General features: G+C 37.4%; 1 protein-coding gene across 1 annotated transcript in view; it reads right to left on the bottom strand.

Moving 5' to 3' along the window:
* LOC114026713 (serine/threonine-protein kinase PAK 5) overlaps positions 1–13292 on the bottom strand; it is a 124626-nt gene extending 111334 nt beyond the window's left edge. The window contains exon 1 of the mRNA XM_027840436.1: positions 13089–13292. Within this exon, the coding sequence (XP_027696237.1) occupies positions 13089–13292 (204 nt within the window). The remainder of the gene's footprint in view (positions 1–13088) is intronic.
* Positions 13293–16892: the final 3600 nt, after the last annotated feature.

The raw sequence follows: 16892 nt of genomic DNA, 5'->3' as shown, positions 1-16892 counted from the left end.
AGATGCTGAGTGAAGCAAGCAGAACTAGAACCTTGTGCACAGTAACAATAACACTGTGTGATGATCAACTATGATTGATTTAGCTCTTCTTAGCAACACAATGATCTAAGACAATTTCAAAAGACTCAGGATGGAATATAGTATCCACATCCAGAGAAAGAACTGACGGAGTCTGAATGTAGATCGATGTATACTATTTTGGGGGGTTTTTTTGTTTGTTTTTTGTTTTCATTTTTTCCCATTTGTTCTGTTTCTTCTTTCATAACATGACTAATGTGGAAATATGTTTTACATTATTGTACATGTATTGCCTATTCTGATTGATTTCTGTCTAGGGGAGGGAAAAGGGGATGAATAGAGTGAAAAAATTTGGAGCTCAAAATCTTTCCAAATATGAATTTTGAAAATTGTCTTTACATGTAACTGGAAAGAATAAAGTACTATTAAAAAACAAAAAAGAATTTCCTGTGTGGACTTAATCACAGATCCTTTACATATTCACAGAAAAAAAACTGTTGGATTTCATTATTAAAAGATGAAAGATTTTGCACAACAACAAATCACCTCTAAAATTAAAAAAGAAATAGATTGACAAAATTTCAGTAAATAGAGCTTGACATTCAATCTTTATAATGAATTGATGCATGCCTAGAAAACTAGTAATATACATTCCTCAGTGGAGTAATATATAAAATACACAGATAATTTATGAAAAAGGAAACATCGATTATTTTAAAATGAAAAGTTAGCTGAATTCCCTATTAACAATAGATATACAAATTTGAGGTTTCACCCTTTAACACTAAAATGTCAAAAACAGCAAAAAACCAAAAGAATGAGAAATGCAAATAACCCAATTTATTTTTTAAAAAAATATAAAGGTTTGACTAATCCATACATTTAAAAAAAACTAGAAAATGGAATCACTATTTCACAAAAACTACTACCGGGAAAACTGGATCATTATATGACTAAAAAAAGAAAGAGAAAAACAATTTGAACCCATGTCCTATAACATATACAACAATAAACTTCAACTAAACTATCAGTCTAAATATACCCATATGTCTATATTTGTGGGTATGTGTGTTTAAACAGTAACATTTTTTTTTTTTAAATGGAAGTAAAAGAAATAGCAGGCCAATAGGCAAATACTCAGCATTGTTGGTGGGACTACAGAAGGAAGTTGCAAACATGCTAAAAACAATAACAATTATAAATAAGAATCACAAAGCTGATCATACCTGTAGACCCTGTGAGTCCATTCCCTGGGTTTTATCACAAATATATCATAAAAAAGGAAAAAAAAAACCTTCTGTACAAAAGTATCCATAACTGTTCTATTTATAATAGCAAAAAAATTGGAGGCCCAATAAATGGAGAAGAGATAAGCAAATTCTATTAATGTAGTAAGGGGTAAATATAGATTATTAAATTCATATGAAAAATGATTAAAATCCTGGTGTTGTAAAATAATGAATGTGAACTTTATGAGGAAATATGTAAAGACCTATATCAAGTGATACAAAATGAGATTGGCCAAACCAGAATCTTGAGTGTGTATACCAGAGAAAGGCAAGAAAAGAAAGAAAAAGGAACAGAGGGAGAGAGGAGAGAAGGAAGGGACATACCTAAAAAAGAACAGTGCCAAAGCATCTTTTTTTTTTCTGTTTGCTTGTTGCTTAATTTGGTTCTAATTTGTGAATTGCTAAGTGTTGTACATAATATGTGACTTCTTATTTCGTGTGTTTGATTATTTCTGTGACTGGTTACTAAGTTTATAATAAAACATTTTTAAAAGAATGATTACATCTCAAATGTCAGAGGGCAGCAGAGAAAAAAAAGAGAAAAAGATTTGTGAATAAAAACCTACGGCCTTCTTTTTAAGCCAAGTGAAATGGCAATTTAATAAACTTAGAACAGCAATGGTAACACTGTGTCTTCATAATGTCAGACTGGTTTTCACCTTTCCAAGATCAAATTTGCATTTTGCTTTTTATAACTGTAGCAGGTTGATCAAGAGAGTTGCCTTTTTAACTTGATTCACATATAAGAGAGGAAGCTTCCATTTAGGCCTTTTGATTCTTCTGTAGGATGTTCGTAAAGCACTTTGTAGACTTTAAAACACTATATAAATGTTATTATTATTGTTGTTTTTGATGCTATTTTTTATTAATTCAATAAACATTTATTTAAACACCTACTGTGTGCCAGAAACTGTGCTGAATACTGGGGATACATAAAGAAGCAAACATAATCCCTGTCATCAAAGAGCTTACGATCTAGTGGGGGAGGCAACATGCAAACAGATATATAGAAGGCAAGTTATATGCAGGAATATTAGGAAATAATGAACAAAGGGAAGGCACTGGAATTAAGAGGGGTTAGGGAAGGCTTCCTGTAGGAGATGAGATTTTAGTTGGAACTTAAAGCACCCCAGTGGTCAGAGAAAAGAAGAAGAGAGAATCTTTCAGGAGTTGGGGACAGTCAGAGAAAATGCCAGAGCCAAAAGATGGAGTGTCTTGGTGGTGGGGCATCAAGGAGGTCAGTGTCACTGGATCAAAGAGCACAAGTCAGAGAGTGTCCGGATCCCCACGCCAAGACCATGACTCTCTTTTTATTTCTCTCTTTTTACTATTAGGAGGGACCTTGTTTTTCAGAGTAAGGCCCAGCAAGCAGGCTGTGCCCTGAGCTTGGCATAACAGCAATCCTTTGTGATCACCCTCTGGATGAACTCAGCCTCAGCAAAATCCCAGAACTGTTTTGTACCAGCACTCGCTGTCCCTGAGCTCAGACAAGTACCTGCTGGACCCATGTTATAGTCATAGAAGCTCTGCTATGAATCAAACTTGTCTCATTGTTGCTGTTACCCCTCACTGTGTGGCCACGAATCTACATATTGAGTTTTGCCCACAGGAAAGTCTTCTACTAGAGGAGAACCTGACACATGTGCTTAGTTTCCTTCCTCCAATGGCATAAAGAAAGCTTTTTGCTTATGACCACTGTTAGTTCTTTGTTCTATCTATCTGTCTGTCTGTCTGTCTATCTATCTAATTTCATTTCTTGAGAGTTAACTGTGGTTCTGATGACCTGTGTGATGTGAGTTCTTTAGTATTTTCAGAGTTTACGGAAGTTGCATAATTTGTGTTACTTTTTGGTTATTTATATTCAGACTTGACTGAAGAAAGGTATAACAAGAATGGAAAGGTAGCAGAGGCTTGCCAGGTTATGGAGGGCTTTGAATGATTAACAGAACATTTTGTATTTGCTCCTGGAGGCAAAAAGAAGTAACTGGAGTTAACTGAGCCTGAGAGTGACATGATCAGAGTTTCATTTTAGGGAAATCACGTAAGTGACTGAATGGAGAATGGTTTGGAGTGGGAAGAGACTTGAGACGGAGACACACCAGTAGGCTATTGCAGTAATAGAGATGAAGCACATTTAATCCTGGGCCCAAGGACGGGGTCACTGGAAACAAAGTTTCTGGCCCCATACTTAGAAAGTGGAATAACCTCCCCATAGAATTTGCAGCTGCAGCAAAGGATGTGACCCGTGACCTGAAGAGTAAGAATTCCTGAACCTCAGTTTCTTAAATGGAAGACAGGAAATTTACTGGTCAGAGTGAACCCTGGCATCCAGCTTTCAGGCATTTCTGTGCAGTGTCAGCCTTGAGGTTGCCTTGATAGAAATCCTATGTTAAGAGCTCTGAAACCCATCTATCCTTCTAGAGAGAGCAAGGGATGTTCCTGAGCACAACCAGCCTCTTGAAGGCTGAAAAAGCAGCAAGGAGTGGGGCTAAGTCACAATATAGAGAAACAAAAGACTTGAACTTTGACCTCTACTACTACTGTGGCAAATGAGATAATATTTGTAAAAAGTGCTTAGCATAGTGCTTTACACATAGTAAGCACTATATAAATGCTTATTCCCCTGAGGGCTGGTGGGTGAAATACCACACTCCTCCCAATGCCTTCCTTCATAGAGTGCAGAAACTGGAAATTTGGGGCTCACTTCATTCTGCATTTGTTGCTTTTCTTGGTTTCAACTCCACAAAACAAAGATGCCCCCATGCCTTGGATTATTTGGACATTGCACATTCATTGGAAAGTGTGTTTCATTTCCAGGAAAGTCAAGCCCTCAGGGTAATACCTTAAGGCTGAATGCTTGTATCATCTCTCAGGGTTGCCCTACTAGCAACCCCAAGTTAATTTTCCTTCTGAAGGGAGTCCAAACTACAGGGTGGTCCTACTGGTACTGAATACTTTAGGAGCATAGGGAAAGGTGGACTTGTCAGAAAGAGAAGAGAACGGTATCAATTATTTATGAGCTACCATGGGTCCTTGATGCACTTTAAATTTTCTGTGAGGTGGAATAAAGTCTGTCCTGTACCCAATATATACACTCTTACCTTAAATACTTGTATGGAAACTGAAAACCTGTTATTTGCCTCTGAGAACCTAGACATAAATCTACATGGAAAGTACATTCTGAGATTTCCCAGAAGAAAGTGGGTGGGGACAGTATAAGGGAAAGAAAGCGATTTGGGAAAACAACACCTTGAATTGAGTCCAGTTTATGCAATTCCAGAGATAGGGGCACTGTGTTAAGACTCACAGGTTCTGGGTCTACATGGACCCTTATCCAAGCACTGTAGCAGAAATCTTTCAAACGGTAAGAAAACTAATGCATTAAGATGCTGCAGAGATATATTTGGAAAGAACAACACTAGTTCTCTTTTTGACTGTAAAACTCAGCTTGAGAATTCCTAGTCAAAAAGGTTACATCATTTATCTTAACAGTGAAACTAGCTGAGAGTGGAGCCATCATCTTCGGTCCATCCACAGAGAGGAGCTTGTTCCTGCAATCATTCCGATTTCACTGATTTTTTAATGAACTTCTCTCCCTCAGAAGCACTTAATTTCTTAGAAGCACTTTCTGCTCCTGAGTTCTCTTTGCTTTCTGACAGTCTGTGTTCTGACAGAGTTGAGAAAATGAAGCAACTACATTATTTTTCTATTACCTAAAGATACAGAAGTAACCTAATGCGCTTTGCTCTCCACAATCCAGGTTTTTTTGGTTTTGTTTTGTTTTGTTTTTTAGGATGGTAGAATAATAGAGCTCCTTATTATAATCCATTCTGGACTCTACCTTATTAAACTCTTTTTGTCTAGTCTCCTTGGATTTTTCTTCTTTTTTAATATTAAAAACCAAAAATGTTAAAGATGTCTTTTGTTTTTACCTCAAAATCATTTCTGAATATATTCCCCACTCTCTACCCCCTTAAGCTGAACCCTGTCTTGGGATAAAGGATTTTGCTTTCTTTTAATTTTCTTTCAATTTACATGATTGAAATGAGCGTGTCCATTGTCTTTCTGATTCTGCTTACTTCACTCTGTCTCAGTTTGCACAGATCTTCCCACACTTCTATGAATTCCTCAGGTGAGTCTTCTCTTATTGCACAACAGAATTGCATCACATTGATACCCCATGGTTTGTTCAGCTATTCCCCAGAGGAAGAGCACCCACTTTGCTTCAAGATCTTTGTTATCACAAAAAGTGCTGTTCTGAGAATTTTGGTGCACATGAGAACATTTATGCTTTGGCTCTTCTTGTATCTATATTCCCAGAAGCAGGATCAAAGGGTATGTGCCCAGGAGTAGGATCAAAAGGCATGAATAACTTAATTATTTTCTCACATTATTCCAAATTGTTTTCCAGAATGGTTGTGTTTGGTTCAAGGATTTTTATTTGAGCTTCTTTATCTAAACAAACACAAGGGAAGTTCTGGAACGAAGGAAGGAAGGAATGAAAGAAAGAAGAAAGAGAGAATGAGAAAGAAAAAACACTTGCTTTCCTCTAGGCAATTAGTCTGATGGAGTAGATTTTTAAACAATTTCACCAGTAGTCTGACACAGGAATATAGGAAGATATTGCAGCATTTACTTAAACAACTTTCCCCTCATTTTAATCAGCTAAAGAGTAGAAAGGGGATGAAAGAGTGAAAGAAATATATGAGTAAATTGTTTCTAGTTGCCAATAGGTTCCTTGGGGATCAAAGCATAAGGAGAACATCACTATCCTGTTCATTCCTTCCCCAAAGCCCTTGAAATCTTGGTCAGAGCATTCAATTGCTCGGCTCAAACCAAAATATTTGACTAACCAGAATACTACAACACTCAAACATAAATACTAGTAGAAGCCAGAGATAAAGGTTTGAGGCCTGTGGGAAATCAAATTCCTATTTCATGAGAGCTACACAGAGCAATAATTCAGGGAGGGAAGTGGGCTTCGGAAAGAAAGGGAAAATTCATTCAATCAAGAAACATTTTTCCACTCCCTGGTATATGTTTAGGGAAAGAGGGCCAACAAACATCCATAGACCAGCAACATAACTAGCCCAAAAATCAGGGAAGTGCAGCTTAAACTGCCATATCCCTCACAGATACGGTATATTCTTAGTACAAACTATAGCCACACAAATTCTAATATCTATGGAATTCTTAGAATAATTAGAAGGTATATATCTGATTTCATTTTTTTCCCTAGTCTTTTTTGTTAGGACATCGATGGAACCCAGGAACTGGCTGGCAAGGACCATAGTGATAGACTTTAACTGTAATCTGTTTTGGAGATTACAGACCACAGGGACAGCTGTGGACACAGCAGACTGAAGTCATATAGGGCCACTGCTACTCACCAGCATAGCTTAGCCCAAGTGTCAGGGTATTTATACACTTATCAAGATGAATCAGCAGGGGAGAAAAGAGAGGAATTTTCCTATTTGTGTGCAGGGAGATCTAAACATTACCACTTTCTTACAAGCCTCTTTCACCATCTGGCAGAGTTAACAGGGAGCCTTCCCTCTTCCTACCTTTTACTTCCAACATCTTCACGGTCAGCAGGATCTCATCCATTCCTCATATTGATACATGGTCAAGTCAGCTACAGGAAGCTGTGGTATTCATACAGGTACGTGGGCAGGGAGAGTGAGGTGTAGGTTTTCTTAACTCTTTTTAAAGTTGAAAATCTTTTGACTGACTTCACTGTGACCAATCTGGTCACATCTTTCACACCTCAAATTGATGAGAAAATGGAACTCTGTGGGCACACTTCTTTCCACCTCTATGTCTACAGTATCTCTTCTGTTTATTTGATAATAGCCACACCTGGGCCCAGCAATATGGATCTCAGGGAGAGAAAAAGAATTGGGGCTGTCAGTATCTGTGGGACTGAGATAAAGGACTACATTCGGGTTTTTTTTTTTGTTTTTGTTTTTGTTTGTTTGTTTGTTTGTTTGGCAATTGGGGTTAAGGGACTTGCCCAGGGTCACACGGTTAGTAAGTGTAAAGTGTTTGGTCTGAGGCCAGGTTTGAACTTAGTCCTGACTTCAGGGCCGGTACTCTATCCACTGCGCCACCTAGGAGCCCCTAAAAGACTACATTCTAAATTAGGAAGAAGAATGAAAAGATTAAGAGGCTTAAGTGGTCCCACATCTAGATCTGGGAATTAAACACTCCCTCACAGCTTTGGAGAAAGCAGTTTCACTTGAATGATGAGATAAGAAGCTAGGTTGAAGAGGTGTTTTAAAAGAGTGAGAGGAGAGGAAGTGGAGATGTTGATAATAGATGATTTTTCAGAGTTTAGCTGAGAAAAGGAAGAGAGATATGGGATGATATAGAACAAGGATGCTAAGATCTACTGAGGGTTTTGTTTTTTAAAGGATAGGGAAGGCTTGCATTTGTAAGAAGCAGGAAAGAAGCCAGTGCACAGTTAAGAGATTGAAGATTAAAGAGGAAATTGGTAGGACAGCAGAGCCAATCAGGTGTGGAATAAAGGAAGAGATGGGATTTAGGGTGTACATAACAGGGTGAGCTTTGGTAAGGAGAGGTCAAACTCTTCATCAAAACTGGAATGAAAGAAGAACTAATGAAGTGTGATGTCAGTAGGATATCAGATAAAGAGAAGTGGAGATGAGGCAAATGGCTTTTGTGAAGTATGAGGCGAGGTCCTCAGCTGTGAAGGTAGTAATGAGGTGGTAATGACTGAAAAGTGGGTATGGAACAGCTACTTTGGTAAGAATCAATTAAAGAACAGTAAAAAGATTGCTTTGCTGCAGTGAGAGCCCAGTGGATATTCAACAACACACATTTATAATGGACCCAGTCAGCATAGTTTCATGACTTTCTCTAGATCTATTCAGCAGCATATGTGAAGGAGCAAAGGAGGAAGATGGTAGGAAATCTGGGCTTTGAATTCAACAAGTTATAATCAGTGATAGGACAAGAGTCCAAGAAATTAAGAATAACCAATTGTATAGAATCATATTGGATCACTAAGGGGGCTGAGAATGGGAAGAGTGATGCCACAGCAAAGGTAAAAGCTTGGGAAAGTACTGAATAGTAGGAAAGTAAAAGAAAATGAAGGAACAAATAATGCTTAGAGTGAGTAAATGAAATAGTGTTTTTGTACTTCATTCGTGGAATTTAATTTAAATGTAAATAGCTACTAAGTAAGTTTAGTTGTTTGTACTGACATTCAATGTTAAGATTCAACAAAAAATGTAAAAATTGAACCATATGACCTTATCCCTTTAATTTCTAATTATTTAATTTTGACTTATGATTCTGTTTTTCTCTCAGGGATTTCCCAATAATGGGCTACAATAGTTTAAAACTTAATCATCTATGAGCTCATCAATATAGACACTCCTTTTAACGGTGCAGATCACAATCTAGCCAGGCCTTTTTATCTTGTATAATTCAATATCATTATAAAATTGGGAGTCCCCCTAGGAGCCAGAGGTTGTCTATTTTCAACCTATATCAAACTCAAAGATGGTAATAGAATTGAGCAAGGGCAATGGGGTTAGACAGAATATGCAACTGAAACTCTGGTTCTTTCTTAGGTATCAAATAGCTTTGTGGCATGGTTTCCAATAGTAGACAAACTCGCCCTAATCCTATTTTGACTTTTTTTTTTCTTTTTCAGTGATAAGAACAAAACAAAAACAAAAAACCCCAAACCACAACTTTTTTTGACACTCCATAAACATTTCTTTGTAAATATGGTCATTTCTGCAGGCAACCTACCCATTCTGTTCTCTTTTTTTATGGTCCAACTTTAGGAAATTAATAAGTATTTCTAAAGTACAAGGTCCTGTGTTATTACTAAAATACAGATATGATCATGGCAATCCCCTATCTAAAAATATTAAGTGGTTCTCTATTGTTTCTAAGAAAAAATACAAAATCCTCCACCTGGAACATGGAATCCTCTATAATATGGCTCCCACTGAACTTTCCCACTTGTATGTTATATAATTCCACACATTCTCAGTCCTAAGCTAATTGTCCTGCTAACCCATTCCCTAAACACATTTTGTCATCTGCCTCCTGAATCCACATAGATGGCATGTTTGACTTGCACTCTTAGCATCAACTCTTAAAAGCCCTTGTCTCCTTCAAGGAACAGCTTAGGTGGCAATTACTACAAAAAGTCTTTCTGATCAATTCCCTGTAGTCCTTTCCCCTGCTCTCCCCTGCCAACTCTGCCGTGTTAGTATTTTCTTCCCCTTAAATTATATGAACTTATGTACATGTTGTATCTCTTTAGTGAACGAAAGCTCTTTGAGGGAAAGGATGCTTTCCTTTTTGCCTATCTTTACATCTTTGGTTCCTAGAACATAAAAGACATTTATAAGATAAATGTTTACCAAACTGAACTGAATTGGTTGGGGGCAAGGAGTTAGGATTTGGGAGTCTTTATGAGACAGCTAGATGGCTCAGTGGATGGAGCACTGGGCCTGGAGTCAGGAAGACCTGAGTTCAAATATGGCCTCAGACACTTACTATCTATATGGCCCTTGGCAAGTCACTTAAGCGCTTTTTGCCTTAATCAACTGGAGAAGGAAATGGCAGGTCACTCCAGTATCTTTGACAAGAAAACTTCATGGACAGAATGGCCCACAGAGTAACAAAAAGTCAGACATGACTAAACAACAACTAGTCTCTCAGTGAGTCTTTCTTTTGCTATGAAGAATCACTAAGAGTTTCACAGGGATATAACAATTAAAATTAAGATAAAGTGAAGCACAAAGTTTCAAGTACAATCAATTTATTAGTAAAGCATCAATTTACCAATAAAGAGAATCTCAGCTTCCTCAGCAAAGTTAAGACCCCAAACGAGGGGGACAGCACTCTTTTATAATTTGGGGAAGTACAGAACAAAAAAAACAGGACTTTGTAGGTGGTGAACAAGTTATGATTGGTTACAAGAGTTCAATATCATGAATGGAGAAATCAATATTATTGGTTACAGAGTTCAGGCATGGGGGACAATATGACTGTTTAGAAAGTGGGAATGAGAGGTTAGTAACAACCTTCTCCTTCCCTCCTGTGACTAAGAAATACCCATTGTTTGAGTCTACCTATGAGGTTAGAGATAGTGGACTAGATTTCTTTGGATAGTGAACTGGTCTTGAAGGGCTTGGTGGTGTGAAGATAATAGACCAGACTCCTGGTCTCCTTAGGAGAACAGATTTCTTTGATGCAAGAATGAAACAGTGATTAGCAGGAGAGCTGGATTTCTAAACTTAACTCATTACAGGGCAGCTGAATTTCTGAACTAAGTTCAGAAACAAAGAACCATGACATGGGCAATTACAAGACAAAATCCATTAACTATAAATAGGATCAATGAAAAGATGATACAGAATCATTCCAGATTATTTCAGAGACTCTCAAATCCTAACTCCTCACTCCCAACAGATTCAATTTAATTCAGTAAACATCCTCACTAGACTTTATCTTTGGAGCATGAAATACACAAGAGAGAAGAGAGAAGATGAGCCATAGATAAACCTAGGTTCAACTTCGCTTTGTACAAGTGTGAGAATAGATTCATCTTGGCTTTGCACAGACTAGAAAACACTTGTTCAGTCACATAAAGTAAGGCCAAGGTTATGCATTACTGCAAAGGTTCAAGAGTTAGCACACTCATTGATTTTGAGTCATGGAAACTTATTTCATTGGGCTTCTAAAACTACAAGTCCTATTAATGGCATTTCAATCTTTTCCATAAATCTATCTGCTGCCACCCTTTTTAGCACACTCTTTTAATGAAGTCAACATTTTCCGGAACAATGAATATCTTCTCTACAAGTTAGTAATTCCCAAGTTTTATGGGTCATTTAAAAATATCATAATAAGTCTTCCACGACATGACACAGCAAATTTTATTTTTCTTTCCTGTCCATTATTGTCATAAACATTGTGAGAATCTAATGTTTTGGCTACCTCTGATTTATACAAGTTAGCAGTGTCTTACTGGACCACATAATGATGAACTTTAAAATCAGGGGCAGACCACTACTACAGAAGGCCATTGGACTTGAGGGTCTCCTGGATCACTTACACTTTTTTTCTTTTTAATTTTTTTTCCAAGTTACAAACAGAAGTGTCAATGACCTGCTACCTTTCGATCTTCTTCCTACTGGCTCAAGACCTTTACAATACATCCCCTCTCCTTTGTGGGAGCGGTTCAACCCTGCCCAAATTTGCCTTACTAAAACCCAAACACATTTCTGTGCCCACAACAAAAGAGGAAAAAATATTCAAGGTTTCAAAAATGATCAATTTTAATTAATGCTTTCATTCCTTATAGTTATATAGGTAAAATTATATGTAAATATCTACACATGTACAATAGCTTTATATATATATATACACTATATTTTTGCATACATTTTATGGATTTTATATGTAATATTTATTCTCCCTGAATATCAATTCAAAACAAAAACATATCTTTTTAATACCAAATAGTCTTTTGGTGGTGTTGTATATTTCTGATTCACGAAACACTATAGTCCACAAACAAATAAAGATGAGGATCAATCAGTGGGCAAAAGAAAGGGGCACAGTGGGTGGAAGCAGCCTGCCTAACACAGCAATTAGAGAACAATGAAAGAGAACTGGAGGAAAAAGGTGGCATCCAAGAATTGACATCGTACTTAAAAAAGGACAAGAGCTGATCATAAGGCGGGAGCAAAGGAAAACTGTTGTGCGATCCTGGTGTCACACTGGGGGTCTTAAAATGTCAAAAAAAAAATGAAGACCCTTCACTTCACCAAGGTGAACCTATGGGAGAAAATACAAGAATTGCCTGAGAAAGTCAGTCTTAAATGGTTTGCAATCTGCATCCTTGAGAACATCTGTATCAATGTGATCACATCCATTTGAATGCTAAACATAATCATTTGTTAATTAATTCTGAACTATAGCATAACAAATGTCTCCCAGACATGCTTGCTACTTAGGAAGAACAGAAATGTGTCTTTATAGTGTCCCAAAAGTCTTAAAATGCAGTTTTAAAGTTTGATAGCTTATGTATGTATACATATATGTATATATACATACATACACAGCTGTGCATGTATATGTAAATATATACACATATATCATTAATATTCATTCAACAACGAGCTAATAACCACCATAAGTTTGAGAAGCTACACATAATGAAGTCAGTTTTTAAAACAACCACTTGAAGAAAGGTCACATCTATTTGTAACCACATCTTATACTGCTGAAGAGAATATCAAATGGCTTGCAACTACAGGGGAAGGATTTATTCGTATTTTGTTTTATAAACTGAATCACCTTTTTGAGTTATGGAAAGATTGTTATTAAATTACTGAAGTTACCCAATATCATATATAATGGAGCCATTCAAAAGGGCATCACTTACCATGTTTATACTTTGCCCCTAAATGTGCCAAGGATCTCTGATTTCAGGAATGTAGGGAATTTCTGGTATGGAAATGTCATCTACCAACACGAGGAGTAAACCATATATGCCTAGGTAAAAGGGGGATGCTTGAAGTACACAGTTTAAAGTGATTTGGCCAGGGTTACACAGGTAAGAAGTATCAGACAGGATTTCAACCTCAGTCTTTCTAATTCCAAGCTGAGAACTCGTTCCACTGTGCTGAGCTGCCTCCCAATTGTCCCTAAATATAGTTGCTAAAATGAAATACAAGCAAACAAATGAAATCATAAGTCAACCAGAAATCATCATTATCACAGTACCTTCATGGGAGCAAGTTGAATGGGTGTGATGGATGAAGGGTCCACTACAGGCTTTGGTCGATTGGCTGTGTCTGCCAGCAAGCTGTGCCACTGCTGTGGGAGTCCTGTGAACTTCTGTTCTTGGGGATCAAACCCAGTATGAACCCTGTGCTCAAAATTAGACGGTCCGGAGATTTCAAGCCTTTTCTTTTTCTTGCCAAACATGATGGAAAACCCTAGAAAAGCTGAACAGAGGAGAAGCCATTGTTTCTCACCATCATACACCACATCAAAAGCCACTTGTTAATTGTTAACAAACACTTATATATCCTAGATAAATTATATATAGATTATTATATCATATATTATGTTATGGTCCCTCATGAATTAATTAGGTTATAATATATTATATCATAATATAATATAATATAATATTCATATTATGAATATGAACATTGCAATGGTTGTACCCTTAAAACATCTTGGGACATGTATAGGCTGTGAAAGAAGAAAAGTTTACTCTCTGGGACCTTCTTTCAATTTATCTTTCTAGCTGTACACCCCCCAGCTATCTGCTCCCCACCTCTCTATTCTCCCTTAAGCTTCTCAGAGCCACTTAGGAACAGTGTTCCACTTAAGCCGGCATTCTGTGCATAGTATCCTGGATCTTCCTTACCTGTCTTTCTATCTTGGTACTTCTGCGATAAGTTAATTTCTACTGAGGTGTTCATGTCAGATGGAGTCTGAATTGCTCCTTCTTCCTGACAACACACCAGGGATAGCACAAAAGGCTTTCAAAGATACGTTAGCTTAAAGGTATGGATCATTTGGTGAAATTCAGACAATATACCAACCTGGCAAGCTGGGTACTTGGGGGGGAAAGGGCATTTTGTTACCTCTCACAGACTAGCAAGTTGGTCGCTTACCAGGAGATGTGATATTTAATTAATCTAGACTAATTCAATTCAGCCAGCATTTACTAAGTTTCTATTTCCTACACGCAAAACACCATGCTAGTGATACCAACATGAAGGACACAGGGCCTGGCCCCAATCTAAGGAATATATTTGTATAACATTTACCTGTTATACAAACAGGTAAAGTACAAGAAAGAATAGAATGGGAATAAGTGAGGAACAATTTAAGAACTCTTCAAGGAGAAGGTGGTACCTGAGTTGGATCTCAAAGAAAAAAGAATTTCAGTAATAATAAGAATTGTTATTACATATACTACTACTACTACTAATTATTATTATAAAGAACATTTGTATAGCATTTTACATGTTATCTCATTTTTTTTCTTCCTAACAACCCTATGAGATGCATGTTATTATTATGCCCATTTTACACATGAGTAAACAGAGGTAGAGGGGGAGCAAGGTGGCTTGCCCAGGGTCACAAAGTTAGTAAGTATTTGAGCTAAGATTTGAACTCAAATATTTTTCCTGACTTTGGCTTCTGAGCTCTATCCACTGTAACATAAAGGTGCTCATCCAGTAGAAGTAAAGAGGAAATATATTCCAGGCATACTGGATAACTTACATTGAACATACATTGCTCAGAAAAGGCAGGATGAAATTAGGAAATAGTTATTAGTCCATTTTGGCTAGAAAATAGAGTGGACAAGGGGAATGATGTGACAGCAGGCCAGGAAGGCAAATTAGAACCAAATCGGAGAGGAGACATAGACCAATAGTTTCACAAGATTAGGCAGGTTGGTGGCGCAGTGGATAGAGTGCAGAGCCTGGAATCAGCATGTCCTGAGTTCAAATCTGGTTTCAGACACTAACTGTGTAATCTGGGATAAGTCACTTAATCTATTTGCCTAAGTTTCCTCACCTATAAAATTAACTGGAGAAGGAAATGGCAAACCATTCCAGTATCTTTGGCAAGAAAACCCCAAATGGGGTCCCAAAGAGTCAGACATGAATGGGAACAACTGAACAACAGTGTTAACAAGATCATTCAGGCAAACATGAATGAATATATTTTAAAAAATAGGGACCAGGTAAGAAGTTATTCTAAATGCTGGTGTAGGGAGGGGTGGTGATGAGTCCTGGACTTGAGTTATGGTGGTAGGGATGAAGAGGAGAGCATACAAATGATGCTGTGGGGTTAGAATCAGCAGGACTTGCCTTGGAATAGATGTGGCAGGCGAGATGAAAGGAAAAGTGAAAGATGATGACAAATTGGGAGTTTTCCAATCCAGTTGCCTGAAAGAATGATGATGCCATAAAAGAAAACAGGAAATTTGAAATGTGGGACAGTTATTAGGTCATGAATTTAGAATCAGAAGGGCCTCAACAAACCATCTCGTCCAAATCCCTCCTTAATCAGAATCGGGAAACTGAGGCCCAGAGACATTCAGTGACTTGCCTGAGGTCACACAAGAAGTAGGTGGCAAAATTGGAACTGCAAATCCAGCAGTCTCTCTACTATACATGCCAAAGATAACAATAATGTTTGCATAGTGCTGTCTATTTACAAAATAATTTCTACAAAATCATCTTGTTTGATAGGACACTAGGGTTCCAACAGGAGAAGTGGCTTGTGACCTTTGTGCAAGGAATAAGTATCAGCAACAGGACTCAAAATCAGATTTTATCAAAATCCAAAGTTTCTTACATTCTACCATGCTCCTCCTTAATGAAAAATATTTTAAGTTATTTGAATAAACTTGACGTTATAGTGGACTCAATCACCAGGATAGCAATCATCACATTAAAAGCATGTGTAAAGAGCTTATTTGCACATATTTACTTGAGAACAAATGCTAAGGAAATGATAGGCCAAATATATTTAAGTCTTGAATTGAAAGTTCAATCTTTTATTCCTGATCGTGAGTTGCTCCAGGTGGTTGCTGTGCCAATCAAGTTAAGGTGTATAAAGAAAATCTCAATTAGAAAATAACACCATTGGGGTATTTAAACTAGGAGTTAGGAAATGTAAAGCTCAAGCAGAATCAGTCTGCCTACACAGCCTCTAGCAATATTATATAATGGTGCTTTGAACAATAACAAAGCTCTTCTATATGTCAAGTAAGGGTGAGTTAAAGGGTTGTAAGAGGAAATGATTGAAAAGAAAAAAATGGAAAATCGTTCCTTCTACCAAAACATTTGTCTGAAGCATAGGCTGGTGAGTGGCAGAAAGCTAAAACTGTCTGAGTAATAAAATACTGGAAGAATAGAAGGGCTCCCCAAATGTAGCAAGTATGAAGTCAATCATCTATCTCTACTCCATCTTGGTCAAATCAGAGTTGGAGTGTCTGGTTTAGGTGTGGGTACCATGTAGAATATCCAGAGAAGGGTGAACACCACAGTGAATGGACCTGGAATCATAGAGAACAAAGATGAGTTGCAACAACTGAGGATATTTAGCCTGGATAAAAAGAAGACTCACAGGGGCTGGTTTGAAGGATCTGAAGGGCTTTCAAGAGGGAGTTGATTTTGTCTGCTTTTGACCATGGGTCTGACATGTGGAAGCTAAGGAGATGAAGATTTCTGATCAATGAAAGAAACAAGAAACAAAACTTCCCAATAATTAGAACTATCCCAAAGAAGAACGCTTTTAGTTACACAGAGCTCCTTTTCACATGAGGTCTTCAAGAACAAAGTGAATAGCCTCTTGGATGTTATAAAGGGAATTTTTTTTTTTCATGGACACGTTGGCCTTTGAGGCCCTTATCTAAATCTGAGATTCTGTAGTTCTATGACAAAGTCAAAGAGGTTGAGAGGTCTGCTGAGAAACCAACTTCTATAACCTCGGATAGACAGATATAGATAGATAGAGAGATAGATAGATAGATAGATAGATAGATAGATAGAT

Source organism: Vombatus ursinus, unplaced genomic scaffold (assembly GCF_900497805.2).
Source record: "Vombatus ursinus unplaced genomic scaffold, bare-nosed wombat genome assembly UNPS02014841.1, whole genome shotgun sequence".
NCBI lineage: Eukaryota > Metazoa > Chordata > Mammalia > Diprotodontia > Vombatidae > Vombatus > Vombatus ursinus.
The sequence above is the reverse complement of the archived record's forward strand: the minus strand, read 5'-3'. Positions and strand labels throughout refer to the sequence as shown.